This window comes from Camellia sinensis, chromosome 3, assembly GCF_055761805.1.
Source record: "Camellia sinensis isolate YWXY chromosome 3, ASM5576180v1, whole genome shotgun sequence".
NCBI classification, from domain to species: Eukaryota; Viridiplantae; Streptophyta; class Magnoliopsida; order Ericales; family Theaceae; genus Camellia; species Camellia sinensis.
In genome coordinates this window covers 53,472,627-53,490,577 of record NC_138963.1, presented here as the reverse complement: position 1 = coordinate 53,490,577, position 17,951 = coordinate 53,472,627, and the positions used below count along the sequence as shown (strand labels likewise).

Here is a 17,951-nt window from a genome sequence, read left to right as displayed (position 1 = left end):
GGTTTAAAGTAGCACTACCAATTACCCCATCGGTTAGTATTAGTTGGAAAAAAAATTCATGAAAAGAAAATTAATTGAAAAAAAAAATAAATTGAAAAAAAAATTTGTTAGTAAAATTTTTAAATTTTTATTTAAAAATTAACATATACTCATTTTTTGAATTTACGTTTTTTCTCAAATTTACAAACTAAGACAACCATTTATAAAGTAAAAAAATTATCAAATAAGTTTTTATGACAGTTTTTAAAATTTTTGTAAATATAAATTAAAAATTGAAAACGAAATGGTTACCACACAGGCCTCAGATGGTAAAAATGTGATAAAATTAACAAATAATTAAATAAGTTATCAACGTAAGAAATGATTTATCAAAATATTCTTAGGTTATGTATGGTCTGATTTTTAGAATTTTTTTTTTTAAATTAAAAATTAATTTGGTTAAGAAATAAAAAATAAAAAATAATTATCATTTAAGGGTAAAAAATAATTATCATTTTAATTTTTGGGTAGGTTATATACATACGTATGGATGTTTCAATTTAATTTGTAAAAAATTATTTCTAACCACTCGAAAGATAAAAATTATATAAAAATGATATTTATTTTTTATTTTTTATTTCTTAACCAAAATAATTTTTAATTTTTTTAAAAAAAATTCTAAAAATCAAACCATACATAGCCTAAGAATCTTTTGATAAGTAATTTCTTACGTTGGTAACTTATTTAATTATTTGTAAATTTTACGACATTTTTACCATCTAAAGCCTGTTTGGTAATCATTTCGTTTTCAATTTTCAATTTATATTTACAAAAATTTTAAAAAATGTCATAAAAACTTGTTTGATAATTTTTTTGGTTTATAAATGGTTGTCTCAGTTTGTAAATTTGAGAAAAAAACGTAAATTTAAAAAATGAGTTTACGTTAGTTTTTATACAGAAATTTAAAAAGTTTACTAACAAAAAATTTTTTTAATTAATTTTTTTTTCAATAAATTTTTTTTCCAACTAAATCTAACCGATGGGACAATTGGTAATGCTACTTTAAACCTTAGGGAGGGGATTGTAATTTCTAAAATGTGAGAAGTGTCAATGTAATTTACTCAATGAGGGCAAATTTGGTATTTTAAAAAAATAAATTGTTGAAGGGCAGAATCTATAATGAAACTTTAAATATCAGGAGGAGATGTAATTTCCAAAAGGTAAAAGAGAAAATTGTAATAAACTTAAACCTCAGGGGGTGTCAGTGTAATTTATCCTAAAAATTAAATTGACACCAAGCCTATCAATTTTTTAAAATTATTTTTTATGGGAGACACCAAAACGTATCATTTAGGCACACTTAAGTATATTTTATGTTATTTAAAAATGAGACAAACACATCACAAAGGGTCACTACAAATGCACATGAGTCTTGGGACTAAAATAATTATAAAATGATAAAATAACTTTTTTAATTTTTGTTAAAAGTAGTTACATTTAAATTATAATTATTTTTTAAAAAAAAAAAAATAAAAAACACTCATATCATAATAAAACTATTTTATTTTCAAACTAAAATAACTAAAAAATTAAATGCATCTCTGTATATAAATACTAGTAGCACGCACCCCCCTTAAGTTTCCATGTAAAGCAAAAGGAATCGGAGAAGCAAAGCAAAGGAAGAGAAAGAGAGAGAGAGAGAGAGAGAGAGAGAAGATGGTGAAAGAGGAGGAGATCAGAAAGGGACCATGGACAGAACAAGAAGATGTACAACTGGTTTTCTATGTGAATTTGTTTGGTGATCGGAGATGGGACTCCATAGCAAAAGTTTCAGGTTTGAAGGTGGCGGGAGACGAATAATAAACGGGTACGTTTGGAGCTCCAAGTTTTAACCCGTATCGGTATTGGGTGTTGTGCGTGTGTTTGTTTTTGTTGTAAACTTTGTGTTGCAGGCTTGAAAAGAACAGGAAAGAGTTGCAGGTTGCGTTGGGTCAATTACCTCCACCCGGGTCTCAAAAGGTCCAAGATGACTCCCCTTGAAGAACGCCTTGTCTTGGAACTTCAGTCCAAATGGGGAAATAGGTTTGACAAATCTATACATATGCTTATCTGACTGTCACGATTCTCTGTCCCTAAATCTATTGGTCCTCTGTTTCAAAACACACATAATCATTAGATTATGTAATATATAATCTCAAAACATATTTAATGAACATGAGTGTTTTGAGATAGGAGATGTAAACAAAGAACATCTTATGCTATTCACTAACTATAGTTTCATATATACCCTTTGATTTGTTATGTTTTACATGCATAAATCATGATTTTAAATACTGGTATGGATATCTTAATATATAGGTGTCATTGATTCATAGTTGATGTGGTTAGTTTAAACTAAGAATCTTCTACTCTTAAATTTCTCTATTCCCTTATCTCAAAAAAACCTACATCTATTAAATCATTGAAAATCTTGAGGTGTGGTAACCTCAAGACATGATCTAGTGATCACGATTGTTGTGAGATAAGAGATTTGAACACAAAGGAGGTCATTTTGCCAATTCAACTGCTAAAAAAATTGTGTCACTCAATTTTTAATACATATGTTAGTATTTTTGAATTTATATGTGACCTACAATCACGTGTAGATGGTCAAGAATTGCTCACAAGTTGCCGGGGAGGACCGACAACGAGATCAAGAACTACTGGAGGACTCACATGAGGAAGAAGGCTCAGGAGAGGAAAAGGGCCATGTCACCACCTTCAAATTCATCTTCCTCGGTCTCAAACAATCCTCCGGTGGACTCGATGCCCTTCGTGGAGACCAAGGAACGAAGCTTCTACGATACCGGTGGGGATCATCATCAGATGTTGACTCCAAAGGGAATAAATAAGGGTTTTGAAGAGGGAGAGAGTACCGAAACAGGGTACTCCATGGATGACATATGGGAAGATATTGCTCTATCTGAAAGCAACACGATGAAAACAGTTTGTGAAACAATCATGGCTTCTCCAATTTGGAACTACCGTCCTCCTCCTCCTGACATGCTTTGGATGATGGAAGAAAATGAGGAGAGTAAGATGTTTCCCGCCATAACCGATCCATTTTTTGCATGTTATGATCAAGAGAGCTCGAATTTAACCGGCTAATTATCATAATTTTTATTTATTCAAATTTGTTCATAGATGTAAAATAGTCTCGTAAGGAAGGTCTTTAATTTGGTTGGTTCTCCCAAAATCATTGTAACCATCTCATGCATGTTGTAGTAGTCTGTGTGTGTCTGTGTCCTTGTGTGCGCTCTAACTTTCTGTGAAGATAGAGATAGCCTAAAAACATGCATCTTAATGCATGTAATGTACAATACAAGTTTGTGTTCCTTTTTCAAAATGTCAATATGTTCTATGCCTTTAAAGATTTTGTTTTTATTGTTTTGATAATCAGGTGTCCGAGCTAATTTACAAGCATCTCAACTAATTTCAGGATATCAATTTCACCGTTCACTTATGAGAAACTTATTTAAAATCAAAATAAACATCTTACATAGACTGACCCATGAGGGCTGGGCACACTCTCAAATTTCATGTTATACCCACTATGCCAATCCCTTAAAACTAATTTCTCTTTTTTAATTTTTGTACAAATAATAATTTTAAATATCGATATCAATGATATCAGATAATATTGTTCTAGAACAACGTATGTGTATGATGGTGTTACTGATAGGAAATCTCACAGGCAACAATTAAGTATAAAAAGTTTTTGTGCCTTTAGTGGAGTTCTAGCTGGGATGGTAAAGCTGTAAAAAATTAGAGTGGAATAGCTAATCAAAATCCATAGTCAAAAAGGCTTTCCAATAATGGGACGAATAATCCAGTCTAATAATAGTTTTATCATTATGGCTTCTTTTGTAGCCACGATGGCTTCTTTTGTAGCCACGATGGCTTGATGCTAAATACTACAAGAGATTTTCGTTGGTCAATCATGGAGATAATGCATTATTATTTCTCATTCCATTGAAAAAATTTAAGAATACAAAAAAATTATCATTAATGTGGACATGATCCTGATAACTTTCTTTTATGAAATAAGTTTCATATTTTGTGAGTTTTACATTCATGTAATACGATTTTATTTGATTTAACATAAATTAATTTTATGAAAATAATAGAATTGCATTCTATTTAACAACCATCTTATTGAATCCCACCTTTTACGAATCTTACAAACCATGTAAGCGCGATTTATCTCTAATTTTATAATTGGTTTGTGTAAATAAAAAAAACTGCATTCTTTTTCAATTTAGGCATAATTCATTATTATGCTTAGCTGGGCAGAGAATTATCTATTCCCAAATTTTTTATTTTTTCCCCACTGCACTCTTAATCACTTGATATGGAATAAATCTCCAAATTGAAAATCTTGAGGCGCAATTTTTGGTTAGAATTCGAGATTCCCGCAACATTATTATAAAGTTGAGATTATATTATGATAAAGAAACACGTATTTTAGAGACGGGGAATTCCATATCACTTTATTGCCTGCCATCCAAAGTCATCTTTATCTAATGTATAAAAAAAAGCTTTATAAGAGTTGGAAGTTGTTTAGTTCCTCCATTAATCTCATAAATGATTTGCCAATTACAAAAATTATCACTCCCAATTGCTATATTTGTTAGCTGCTCCAGCCACATGGAGGAGTAGTTAGAGGTTGGCTGGTTTGCTCCAAGTCAAGAAGTAGGAGGGAAGATAGCAGGTGGCAGCCAACCCAATAACTTCTCTTGCTTGACTTTGTTTCATTCTCTTTTCTATATAAATTAAGGTGAGGAGGAAGGGAATAAACATAGAAAAACACAGAGTGTGTGTTTGAGTGAGAGTGTTATAGAGAGAGAGTGAGGTGTGAGTATTGTAACTCCCTCCAAGAAAATTCTAAAGTGGATATTTCTCTCGTGGACGTAGGCAATTGCCGAACCACGTAAATATTTTGTGTCTTTTCTGTGTGTGATTGATTTCTTGGTGTGCCTTAATTCTAACAAGTGGTATTAGAGCCGCGTTGGTGGATTTTCGGAAAAACAGGGTGTGTTTTTCAGAATTGCCCAGAAATCGAGATGCTCGAAATTTATTTTTGAGCATACTAGAAAGAAGCTCTCGACGAGAGGAGTCCAAAACTGCAAAGCCGAGCCCTAAACAAGCTTCCACGTGCTCTCACGTGCCACCTAAAGAAAGCGCGTGAGTCTTAATCTCAAAAACACACCATACGCGCTATTGATGGTACTGACGCGTCACACCAGTCTCAAGCACGCGATCGACGGGCGGCGGAAGGAAGAAGAAGAGTAGTGTGTGCGTGTTCGTGACGTCACCACCATCTAGCAGTCATGTCATTGCCACGTCAGCACCACGTTACTGCCACGCGTCAACCACGTCAGCGCCACGTATCGCCACATCATCGCCACATGTCAACCACGTCAGCTCCACGTGTTCATGCCGGTTGACAAGTTAACTCGCTGGTTTGATCCGACCAGATCCAGAGGCAAAGGGTTATCTGGTGCTACGCGGCTATGGTACATCCGCTGACCTGAACCATCGAACTTAATTTGGCTAGATCTGAGCCATTTGAAGTTTGATTTTGGCCAGCCAATAGTGGTTTCCAACTATTTGGAGTATTCATGAGAGATCCATATGGTCAGATTTTTGAATCAGAGTCTCTGTAAAAAGTAAGAAGACGATGGAGGAATTCACTTCAACTTCAGGATCCATGATCAAGTTGAATCCTTTAAATTATGCAATTTGGAAGCAACGGATGGAAGATATCCTATATTATAAAGACTTGTTTGACCCTATTTCTCTAAAAGGGGTTAAACCGAAAGAAGTAAAGGATGAAGACTGGATAAAGATGAACTGGAAGACTGTCGGTTGTATCAGACAATGGATAGACCACAGTGTGTTCCGCCACGTCACCCAGGAGATAGATGCATATGTCCTCTGGACAATGTTAGAAGGAATGTACCAATCAAAAACTGCCCAGAACAAAGCCTTGGTGATGAGGAGGCTTGTAAATCTGAAGTTGAAGAATGGTGTGTCTGTCGCCGAGCGCACCAATGAATTCAAGAATTTGGTAATCAACTTGCAACCGTCAAGATGCCCATGGACAATGAAATGCAAGTTGTACTACTGCTCAGTTCTTTACTAGACAGTTGAGAGACGTTGGTGGTTTCTCTCAGTAACTCTGCACCAGAGGAGAAGCTGACCTTGAGCATGGTCACAGGAGGTAATCAGTCTCATACTCTTATCACAGAAGATAAAAACAGAGACAGAGGTAGAGGAAGAGGCAGATGAAGAAGCAAGAGTAGAGACAGATGGAACAACAAGAGTAAATCCAAAGACAGTAAAAGTCAAGGTAACTCTAGCTTCTCTTGCTTTCATTGTGGCCATAAGGGTCACATAAAGACGAATTGTCCAAGCTGGAAAGATAAAGGTCAAAGTAGTAAGTCAAAGGAAGATGAGAACACGACAGCCACAACAACTGATGAAATACTTCTTGTAGTTGGTGAAGAGAAAGGTTGCCCTCACGTGACTGACCATATTTCTACAGAGTGGGTGATAGACACAGCTGCATCTTATCACGTTACTTCCCATAAAGAAATCTTCAGCTCGTACAACGTTAGAGATTTTGGCACTGTTCGAATGAGAAATTCTAGCTATTCCAAGATTGTGGGCATTGGAGACATTAGTATTCAGACTAATATCGGACACAAGCTGGTTCTCAAAGATGTGAGGCATATTCCAGATTTGTGCCTCTATATTATCTCCGAAAGAGCCCTGGACTGACAGGGCTATACATGTACATTAAAAATGACAGTTGGAAGTTGACAGGAGGAGCTTTGACAATCGCCAGAGGAGAGATGTCTTTAACACTGTACAAGACTCAAACAAAGATCTGTCTGGGAAGTCTTAATGTAGCAGAAAACAAGGAGTCATCAGACTAATGGCACAGAAGACTGGCTCATATGAGGGAGAAGGGATTGCATCTGTTGGCAAAGAAATCCAAGATACCCTTATCCAAAGGGAGTGCCATGAAACCGTGTGATCATTGCTTTTATGGCAAGCAGCATCAAGTATTATTCAGTTTAACAAGCAAGAGGAAAATAGAAGTGCTTAGTATGGTATACTCGGATGTTTATGGCCCAATCGAAGTGGAGTCAATTGGTGGCTGCAAGTATTATTTGACCTTCATTGATGATGCATCAAAGAATTGTGGGTGTATTTCCTGAAGACGAATGATGAGGTATTCCATCACTTTTAGGAGTTTCATGCAATGGTGGAAAGAGAGACCGGGAAGAAGTTGAAGTGTCTTCGTAAAGACAGTAGTGGCGAGTACACTTCCAATGCTTTTGAAGCATATTGTGTTAGCAGAGGTATTCGACACGACAACAGTTCTCGGTACCCCACAACATAATGGTGTGGCAGAAAGGATAAACCGCACTATTATTGAAAGAGTCAGATGTATGCTCAAAATGGCAAAGTTGCCAAAGTCATTCTGGGCTGAAGCCGCTCGTACAACCTATTATCTCATCAACAGGTCGCCTTTAGTTCCGTTGAATTTTGCGATACCTGAGGAAGTCTAGTCCAGAAGAAATGTATCATATTCTCACTTAAGAGTCTTTAGATGTAAGGCGTTCGTATACATCTTTAAGGAAAACAGACAGAAGCTTGTTGACAAGTCCACTCCATGTATATTTGTGGGCTATTCAGATGCAGCATTTGGGTACAAGTTGTGGGATCCAGTGAACAAGAAGATGTTCAGGAGCAGAGATGTTGTGTTCCAAGAAGACCAGACAGTAACAGATTTTGAGAAGTTTGCAAAGTCTAGATATGTCATCACTCCAGACTTGTTCCTATCTCCTGAGCCATCACAAAATGCTAGATGTGATGATGTGTAATAAGAAGTGCCAGAGTTACAGGATCCTATGCCAGAAATTGAGGATCAGGAGGAAAGAGATGAAGACCCGGATAAAGAGGGTGTTGAGCAGGGAGAGCAACCCTCTCAACTAGAGGCAACTGGGCCTTAGTTATGGTGATCTGGAAGAGCTGCCGTGCCATCAACCAAATATCCCGCTTCTTGGTATATTCTGATTACTGATGAGGGTGAGCCTGAGAGTTTTTCGAAAACAAAGAGTCATATAGAGAAAGATTGCTGGATGCAAGTCATGAAGAAGGAGATGAGTTCTTTGCAGAAGAACCACACTTATGAGCTTGTTTCACTTCTAAAGGGAAAGAAGGCATTGAAAAACAAATAGGTGTGCAAATTGAAGAGAGATGACAACGGTAAAATATTGCAACATAAAGCTCGCTTGGTGGTCAAAGGTTTTGGACAAAAGAAGGGAATTGATTTCGTCACGACCCGCTCCCTGTACACAAGGGTGAAGCATCGTGATGGCCAGTAACTGAGATTACCTCCAGCCAATTCTTAAACAAATTAATAAATGCGAGCGAAAATAATATTTAAGTGAGGGTACCAAAATAATCATTGGAGTTTCTATATTTATTACAAAATTCATTGACCAAAAATGTCGATATTTACATATAAACATATCCATAAAAGTGCTGTGTGTGTCTATTCTGCAGTCCCGCGTCTAAAACTTGCCAAAAGCTATTTTTGAATTGTATTGTTTCTTAAAAATTGGTAAACAGTTATAAGCACATAGCAGAGTGAGAAATATTATACCAAGAGTATAAGGGACACAAAATAACCATGGATAGTTAGTTAGGCCAAAACATTTACATAACTCAGTTTGGTGAATAAATCATTTAAGTAGCAGAAACTGAAATACAGAAATTATGCAAATAAATAACCTTAACCACGATACCGAACAGAACAGAACAGAGATCACATGAGTGACAGTCAGAACAAAGGTACAGATTCAAGAGGTGGCTCGTACGGATTATAGAGGTGGCTCCCACAATGGTGTAGCACTTATCTCCGCACAACACTATGCTCCGTACAAAACAGAGGTCAATGGATCCATGACAAGCAGAGGACCACAAAGTGGTCAAACAGAAGCTAATGGTTATTTAAGTCCCCCAAGGCGTAGGACTCCCGTGGTGGTACTTACAAAACATAATTGTTTATAAGGTTATAGTCAAATATTCTTTAAAATATAAATAAACATATCCATGGGTTTTATTTTAACAGATAGGGTTCAGAAAATAATCCACGTAATTGAAATATTAATATAATTAATAATAATTTATAAAACATAACCTGTATAAAGTAAATATGGTAAGCTAAAACATACGTAAAACATATAATATGGTAAGCTAAAACATACGTAAAACATATAATGCTGACTCAAGGTATAATATAACTCACCTTAACTTTAATACCTCACTCTTTCTTTCCACTATCAAAGACCCTTTCGGCTTCCATTATTTTTTTCTTCCTTTTCTTTCTTTCTTTCCCTCTCTTTCTCTATTTCTTTCTTCTTTTCCTTTCTTTACCCAGCTGAATCACCTCCCTATTTATAAGGGGGTGAGAGCATTGGTTGGCCAACGCATATCTTTCCCCAAGATTTGATTCATAATTATATAGATTTATACTTATCTTATATAAATATTTAAGATAATTACATTTTAACCTAATTTTCTATTTTAACTATATAAATAAATTAATTCCTAATTAAATTACACTTTATCGTATATCAACAGTAAATTAATCATTTATTTTACTACCACAGCCATTATTATTATTTATTTATTTATTTATTTATTTATTCTTACTTTGATATTTATTTTATTTACTATCTTTAACTTTAATTTGGCCCAACTAATATTATAATTCCATATTTCTGTTAATTTGGCTCCAAATAATAATCCCTAATTAATCTCATATTTGATAATCCAATGCCAAATTAGATTATGTTTTTTTTATTATTTATTTAATAATATATTATCACATACAACCATAATACCATTATAAATTTTAAGGAACAACTTAAATTTCGGGTTGTTACAGATTTTAATGAGATATTCTCTCCAGTTGTGAAGATGACTTCCATTCGAGTAGCTCTGGGATTAGCAACTTGCTTGAATTTGGAGGTAGAACAGATGGATGTCAAGACTGCCTTTCTCTATGATGATTTGGAGGAAGATATCTATATGGAGCAACCAGAAAGATTTGAAGTTAAAGGGAAACGGAATCTAGTCTGCAAACTGAAGAAGAGTCTCTACGGCCTGAAACAGGCGCCGAGACAATGGTACAAGAAGTTTGATTCATTCATGGTGGATCATGAGTACACAATCACGAGTACACAAGAACGGTAGCAGACCAGTGTGTGTATTTCTGAAGGTTTTTGGATGGAAACTTCATCATCCTACTATTGTATGTCGATGATATGCTGATCATTGGACACGATACTACTGTGATCAACAAGTTGAAAAAGGACTTGTTGCAGTATTTTGACATGAAGAATTTAGGTCTAGCACAACAGATTTTGGGCATGAAGATTGTTCATGACAGGAAAGCCAAGAAGATATGGCTGTCGCAGGAGAAATATGTTGAATGGGTGATTGAAAGGTTCAACATAAAAGATGCTAAGCCAGTCAGCACACCACTGGCCAACCATTTCAAGGAGACAAAGCGTTCGTGTCCGACGACCAGCTCTGAAAGGAAAGAAATGGAGGCAATCCCTTATTTTTCCCCAATATGGAGTTTGATGTATGCAATGGTATATACCCAGCCAGATATAGCTCACGCAATTGGCATTGTGAGCAGATTCCTTGCCAATCCAGGAAAGGAGAATTGAGAGGCAGTCAAATGGATTCTTCGGTACTTAAAGGGAACTTCAAAGATGTGTCTATGTTTCATGAGAGCTGAACCATTTTTTAGAGGGTTTTACAGATACCGATATGGCGGGTGATCTTGATGGTAGAAAGTCTACTTTAGGATTTTTTTCTCACCTTTGCAAGGGGAGCTCTTTCATGGCAGTCCAAACTACAAAAGTGTGTTGCTTTATTTACAATAGAGGCAGAGTATATTATTGTCGCAGATGCTGGAAAGGAAATGTTGTGGTTAAAACAATTTCTCCAAGAATTGGGTCTACAGCAGAAAGAGTACAAAGTGCATTGTGATAGTCAGAGTGTAATTGATCTAAGCAAGAATTCCATGTACCACTCACGTACAAAGCACATTGATGTCCGGTATCATTGGATACGAGAAATGATGGAAAAGTATCTGATAAAGCTGGTAAAGATTCACATAGACAAGAATCCTTCTGACATGATGACCAAGGTTGTCACCAGAGACAAATTGGAAGTCTGCAAGAATCTGACCGAAATGGACTTCAAGTAAAGAAGTCAGTTATCCATATGGGTGTGGAGGGGGAGAATTGTTATCTGCTCCAGCCCACATAGAGGAGTAGTTGGAGGTTGGCTGGTTTGATCCAAGTCAAGAAGTAGGAGGGGAGATGGTAGGTGGCAGCCATCCCAATAACTCCCCTTCCTTGACTTTGTTTCCTTCTCTTTTCTGTATAAATTGAGGTGAGGAGAAAGGGAATAAACATAGAAAAACACAGAGTGTGTGTTTGAGTGAGAGTGCTATAGAGAAAGTGAGGTGTGAGTATTGTAACTCCCTCCGGGAAAATTCTATAATGGATATCTCTCCCATGGACGTAGGCAATTGCCGAACCACGTAAATATCTTGTGTCTTTTCTGTGTGTGATTGATTTCTTGGTGTGCCTTAATCCTAACAATATTATCATGGTAAACATTACAAGCTCATTTTAGAGGGTAAATTAATTTATTGGCATAAGAATTATGCTAATCTTCTCTGTATTGTTTCAATTTTATCAAATGTTTTTCAAAGGTATATAGGAGGGTAAAATAATTGTTACTCAATTTTTTTTATAAATACACCATCAAGTGTGGAGTGAGGAACATATGAATAGAATTTTAAGTATAATATAGTTATATCAATATGTATATCCAATATAAATAAAGAAAGAATAATAGTGATGGCTTTAAATGGTAGAGATGTCAAAAAGTGCAAACAAGTCAGATGATGGTGTACTCATCAATGAGAGGTGTGAAGAGCTTTTATGCCTTTTGGGGAGTGGTCCTAATAAATTGTGGTGCTACATGTACCAATTAGTGTATTAATTAGTATATCAGCTAGCTAGTGTTATGACATTATTATTGACCTCACCCATTATACAAATTGCAAATAGTCAAAAACCTTTAAAATTGTGTCACATCATTTGTTAATACACTAGTTAGTACACTAATTGGTGCATGTAACATTATTCCTTAATAAATTGTTGAGAAATTTTCATTTTTACTCCCATACTTTTCCTCGATTTTCAATGACATCTCTGGACTTTGCATAATTTCAATTTTACTCTCAAATTTTTTGAAATCGCATCAATTTTGCCTCTGTAGTCAACTCTGAAACGGAAAAAGTAAAAAAAAAAAATTACATTTTGGCCCCAAATTTCAAAAGAAAGATGCAACCTCACCCTCTCCTACCCCAATTCTTTCTTTTCACACACACTCTCTCTCCTCCATTAATCCATATACTCAAGAACAATATATATATATATATATATATATTAGCAAGAAGAGCTTGAAAGAGACAACCGCAGACTTCATATCATTGCTCTTCGCATATGCGATAATCAATGAAGTCTAACAAATCACTTCCCTTTGAAGCATTTTACCAAACACTTGACGCCCACGATCCAAAAACCTACACTTCACGTACATATCAATCATGGTACTACCAATATACAAATCTAATGCAAACCCACAAATTATTATTGTCTGTACATGAATTTGCCTACCTAAATCAACATCAAGAGTAGTAGTACAAGCCTTGAGCAAGGCTGAAAAGGTAAATAACACAAGACCAATCCCATCTATTTTTATACAATTGTAGAGAAGTATCAACACAGAGGAGAGACATTGAAGAGAGTAACCTTTGATTATCGCTATCTAAAGAAAAAGGTTGGGTAGTTTGACCTGCTCGAAGACGAGTCGTGGATATGGGACCATTGGAGAACCAACTTTGGTGAGCATGCGAAATTCGATCCACCATTCATGGAGATTGTCGACCTATTGAGATTGGGTAATGATTAATTTGGATTTGGAAGCATTGAATTGCTTTAAAACCTTGGCCGAAGTGTAGAATGGGTTAACAATAGTAGTGATTGCATTGATCATTGAAGCACCCATGAATGCAAAGACGAATTCAGCGCAGTTTTGGAGAAGAAGTATGATGACATCGCCTTTTTTGATGCCAAGAAGTGATAATCCAGTGGCGATTTTCTAGGAAACAATGTGGGTTTCAGAGAAAGAGTAGGATTTACTGGTGGAACTAATAATGAGATAGTGGCTGTTGGGAAATTGAGAGAGGTTTTGGAAGTAATAAGTGTGGAAAGATAGGTGGTTGGAGATGGGTATGTCAAGAATCTTTGATCGAAAAACATGGGTTTCAGAAGATGAAAATAATGGGTTCTGTGGCGGAAGAGGTGGAAGAGAGAGCTCTAGTTTTTGAGTTTCAACAGAAGCTGCAGACAGCATTGTTGCCCTGTCTCTTTCAAGTTTTTCTTGCTAATATATATATTGTTGGAACAATCTTCTGTGTAAAATAAATAGCTTGAAACAAATCAAACAAATAAAAATAAATTACTTACAGAATTTATTTACCGAATCGAATTTTTTTTTAAAAGATCAAGTCGAGTTTGTGACACTCTGTTCTTAAGACATATTCACCTCGCAACGGTGCTTACGGATAAATGACGTCTATCTCCCAAGACACAATGATCTTGTAGTAGCATTCTAAACAATTTATATGGCGAACAAAACCTATGTTCTATACTTTCAAAATTTTTTCCTAAAATTAGTATGTAGAATAATGCAAAGAGAGCACAAATGAAAACAACAAAAATGAATTTCTTAATTCCCAAACTACTGGAAATGATGTGGTATTTATAGGCAAAATAGGTGAACTTTAGATCTGTCTGAACAAGTACAAAAGGGATGAACAAATCTGTTTTCAAACTGGAACAGGTGCAAACAGTTTTGAACAGATAACTGTAGCAGTTTTGAATCTGTCCAGACTGCTAGTAGTTTTATAATTGTTCAGACAATTTAATCTGTTGGAATTCGGATTGGAGAAGGCAACTTATGGATAGAAAAATAAATTCAAATTTGGCACAAAAATTTGAATTAATTTTGTTTAGAAAAAATAAATTTTCCTGCAAGAATTTCTGGAAAAAATTCAAATAAATTTGTCCAAAAAAATTAATGTTAGAACCGACCTGACTTACAACCCACACCCGCGCTCAGATAGCAACGGCAGAGCGCGTGTGTGGTGGTTTGAACTAAGGTTCAATTTGTTCATAACTCCTTCCTTCTACAAACTTGGGGTGCCCCTTGGGGCCCAACTCAAGTGTTATCACCTTGAACTTATATATATACATAAGCTCTCTTAAAATTTCAATGTGGGACAAGCCTTATAAGGAAACCCACATTTTATTCTTTAATTGTCCATTTCACGAACTTGAAAAATGACGTTAACTTTCCATTCGCTCATAAATAGTTTTGACGAATCGTCTTCACCGGGTGACTTGCCATGCGGTAAGGAACACGTCACATCTTTGGACTCACCCAAAAAGATGTGTGAGCTTCACTCAAATTTGGGCTCAAAGATAGCCCAAGATAAGCCTATAAAAATCAAAATTTCTAACAATCCCCCACATGAATGGAATTTGATGGAGAGAAAATGCAACAACATAATCTAATTTGAGAGAGTACAAAAATTGGAAATATTCTGCCAATGATAGGTAGCTTTTGGCTTTGAACTTTTCCTTGTGAGACGCTATCGGTTTTACTAGTTAACCAATGAACATGATGTTTTGAACTGTTCAGCAGTTTGTGTAAATCAAAACAATAGAACTCACACAGTATATTCCCAGACATAGCTTAGTTCTCATTATTGTGTTCATTTTGGCCCTAAACAACCTGGTTTTTCATGAGTGCTCTAGAGAATTGTAGCCCTTCACAAATCTCATAGAACCGGCCCAGTTCACACTCATATAGGTGATCCTTTTTCGAGTCTCTTAAATACTCCTCTTGAAAGATACCCCTTTAGTTTTTTGAAGATATAAGTGATCATTAAAAGCATAACTTACCTTAAGTCCCTTATATACAACACATGTTGCAGATATCATTCTCATCATAGGAATGGATATGAGATAGACTCCTTTAGTGATTTCTAACGAGCCACACATAACTTAGTTGGTCCTTTGAACTTAGTTCTTGAGATCTCCAGTCATCTAAGTAGGGTTATCATTATGATGACTCTGATGTAATAGGCTTTAATCACATTTCCCTCAATGAACTTTCTTTTATTTGCTTTCTGGTCAAACTTTTTGTTTAGCGGACCCTATTTTTCGTTTGACCTTCTCAGTTAGATATCATTGAGTAGTTAGCGAATCCATTATACTATCCTTCGACAATATTCACAACTAAAAGCAAATGTCGTACGGATGTTAAGTCTTTGATTACATCGAGACTTACCGTTACTCTATGTCACTCCCATTTTCAAATGTAAATAAAAACATAGAGTTGTTCCTTAGGAGTTAATAAAACCATTTTTGTTTCTACTCCAACTTTGTCCTATAGAAAGAATTGAGGTTCTTTGTAGATATGTTATCAGAACTGTTACTTTGGTAAAAACCTCTAAGCACCCTCACATTTGAAACATTCTAAGGAAGTTTAATTTCTTTTGTTGATGTATAATTACACAAAAATATTAATACACTCCCACAATTCTGAGGTAAATCAGAATATATTAATTGGTGTACTTGAACTAAATAACAAGATGTAAATTGTTTTGTGAATGTAATCACAATACTACTTTGTCTACAATACAATTAGACTTCATAACTTTCTTTTGCAGTACAAAGGAAAAATGGCTAACATCGGTTGTGGCTACAACACTTTCAAATAACATTTTTTTAGCCATGCATTATTTCTTTTTGGTTTACTGCAACCCTTAATTCCAATCTCAACATGGAATAAAAACATTACTGCATAATGACATTTACATCTTATTTATCTTATCCAGTATTGGTGACTTCGTCGACAATTACTAAAGCGTCTTTCACCCATGAAATATTTTCACTCATATAATATTTCATTACGGAGTTATCAGTCACCACACCAGTACTTGTTTGAGCATTAGTTTCTGTAGCCATCAATTCTAAATTATAAAACAAACTTATAATTAGACTTTTATACTACATAGAAAATTAAACCATAAACTCAAAATTTAATTCTGTAAAAAATAAAATAAACAAGAATTATAACTTTTATTTTCAATTAATTTGAAAATTAAAAAAATTATTTAAACAAATTAATTCCACACAAAGAAATATTTCCGTAACACTTCAAAAAATTAAAATACTAAAAACAGAATTTTAATTATTGAAAACTCAAAAATTATTTCTGAAAATCAAAATTAATTTCTGACTAACTTCACAAATAAATATTCTGAATTGTTAATGACACCAGTATATTACTACTAGTTATCAAAAAAAATAAACAGTATATTATTACTATTTTTCAAACAGTATATTACTACTATTTGTATTTCTAACCAGAATATTATTTTGTAAAACCACATAAAATAATTTCTGTAAGAAGAAAAAGAAGAAAAGGAAACAAACAAAAAATTATGTGTAAACAGAATAATTCAAATCTGTCTTAAGATTGTTGGAACAATCTTCTGTGTAAAATAAATAACTTGAAACAAATCAAACAAATAAAAATAAATTATTTACAAAATTTATTTACTGAACCGAATTTTTTTTTAAAAGATCAAGTCGAGTGTGTGACACTCTGTCCTTAAGACAGATTCGTCCTGCTACGGTGCTTATGGATAAATGACGTCTATCTCCCAAGATACAATGATCTTTACAAATTGTAGTAGCACTTCAAACAATTTGTACGGTGAACGAAACTTATGTTCTATACTCTCAGAATTTTTTCCTAAAATTAGTATGTAGAATAATGCAAAGAAAGTACAAAGGAAAGCAAGAAAAAATGAATTTCTCAATTCCCAAACTGCTGGAAATGATGTGGTATTTATAGGCAAAATAAGTGACCTTTAGATCTATCCGAACAGGTACAAAAGGGATGAACATATCTGTTTTCAAACTGGAATAGGTGCAAACAATTTTGAACAAATAACTGTAGCAATTTTGAATCTGTCCAAATTGCTGGCAGTTTTATAACTGTTTAGACAGTTTAATCTGCTAGAATTCGGACTGAAGAAGGCAACTTATGGATAGAAAAATAAATTTAAATTTGGCGCAAAATTTTGAATTAATTTCGTTCAGAAAAAATAATTTTTCCCACAAGAATTTCTGAGAAAAATTCAAATAAGTTGATGCTAGAACCGACCCGACCCACAACCGCGCCTGGACGGCGGCGGTGGCGGCGCACGTGTGTGGTGGTTTAAGTCAATGTTCAATTTGTCCATAACTCCTCTGTTCTACAAACTTGGGGGTGCCCCTTGGGACCCAACCCAAGTGTTGTCACTTAGAACTTATACACATACATAAGCTCTCTTAAAATTTCAATATGGGACAAGTTTTACAAGGAAACCCACATTTTACTCTTTAATTGTCCATTCCATGAACCCGAAAACGACGTCAATTTCCCATTCACTCATAAATGGTTTTGATGAACCGTCTTCATCGTATGACTTGCCATGCAGTAAGGAACACGTCACCTCTTTGGACCCACTCCAAAAGACGTGTGAGCCCCACTTAAATTTGGGCTCAAAGATGGCCCAAGATAAACCTATAAAAATCAAATTTTCCAACATATATATATATATATAGTTTTTGGGTATATGGATCAATGATGGAAGAGGGAGATATAGTTTTTGGGTATATAGATCAATGGTGGAAGAGAGA

General features: G+C 34.9%; 1 protein-coding gene across 1 annotated transcript; it reads left to right on the top strand.

The window, feature by feature from the left end:
* Positions 1-1,639: 1,639 nt before the first annotated feature.
* On the top strand, positions 1,640-3,389 carry MYB59 (myb domain protein 59). The gene is made up of 3 exons (XM_028220055.2): positions 1,640-1,813; positions 1,932-2,061; positions 2,625-3,389. The coding sequence occupies exons 1-3, from the start codon at positions 1,696-1,698 to the stop codon at positions 3,124-3,126; spliced, it is 750 nt and encodes a 249-aa protein (XP_028075856.2). The 5' UTR covers positions 1,640-1,695; the 3' UTR covers positions 3,127-3,389.
* Positions 3,390-17,951: the final 14,562 nt, after the last annotated feature.

What these genes read in the sequence shown, in the direction of transcription:
- MYB59 (XM_028220055.2), top strand. Translation starts at nt 1,696, where the DNA reads ATGGTGAAAGAGGAGGAGATCAGAAAGGGACCATGGACAGAACAAGAA. An exon ending in CTCCATAGCAAAAGTTTCAG is followed by an intron (nt 1,814 to 1,931) that starts GTTTGAAGGTGG and finishes TTTGTGTTGCAG; the next exon opens with GCTTGAAAAGAACAGGAAAG. An exon ending in CAGTCCAAATGGGGAAATAG is followed by an intron (nt 2,062 to 2,624) that starts GTTTGACAAATC and finishes AATCACGTGTAG; the next exon opens with ATGGTCAAGAATTGCTCACA.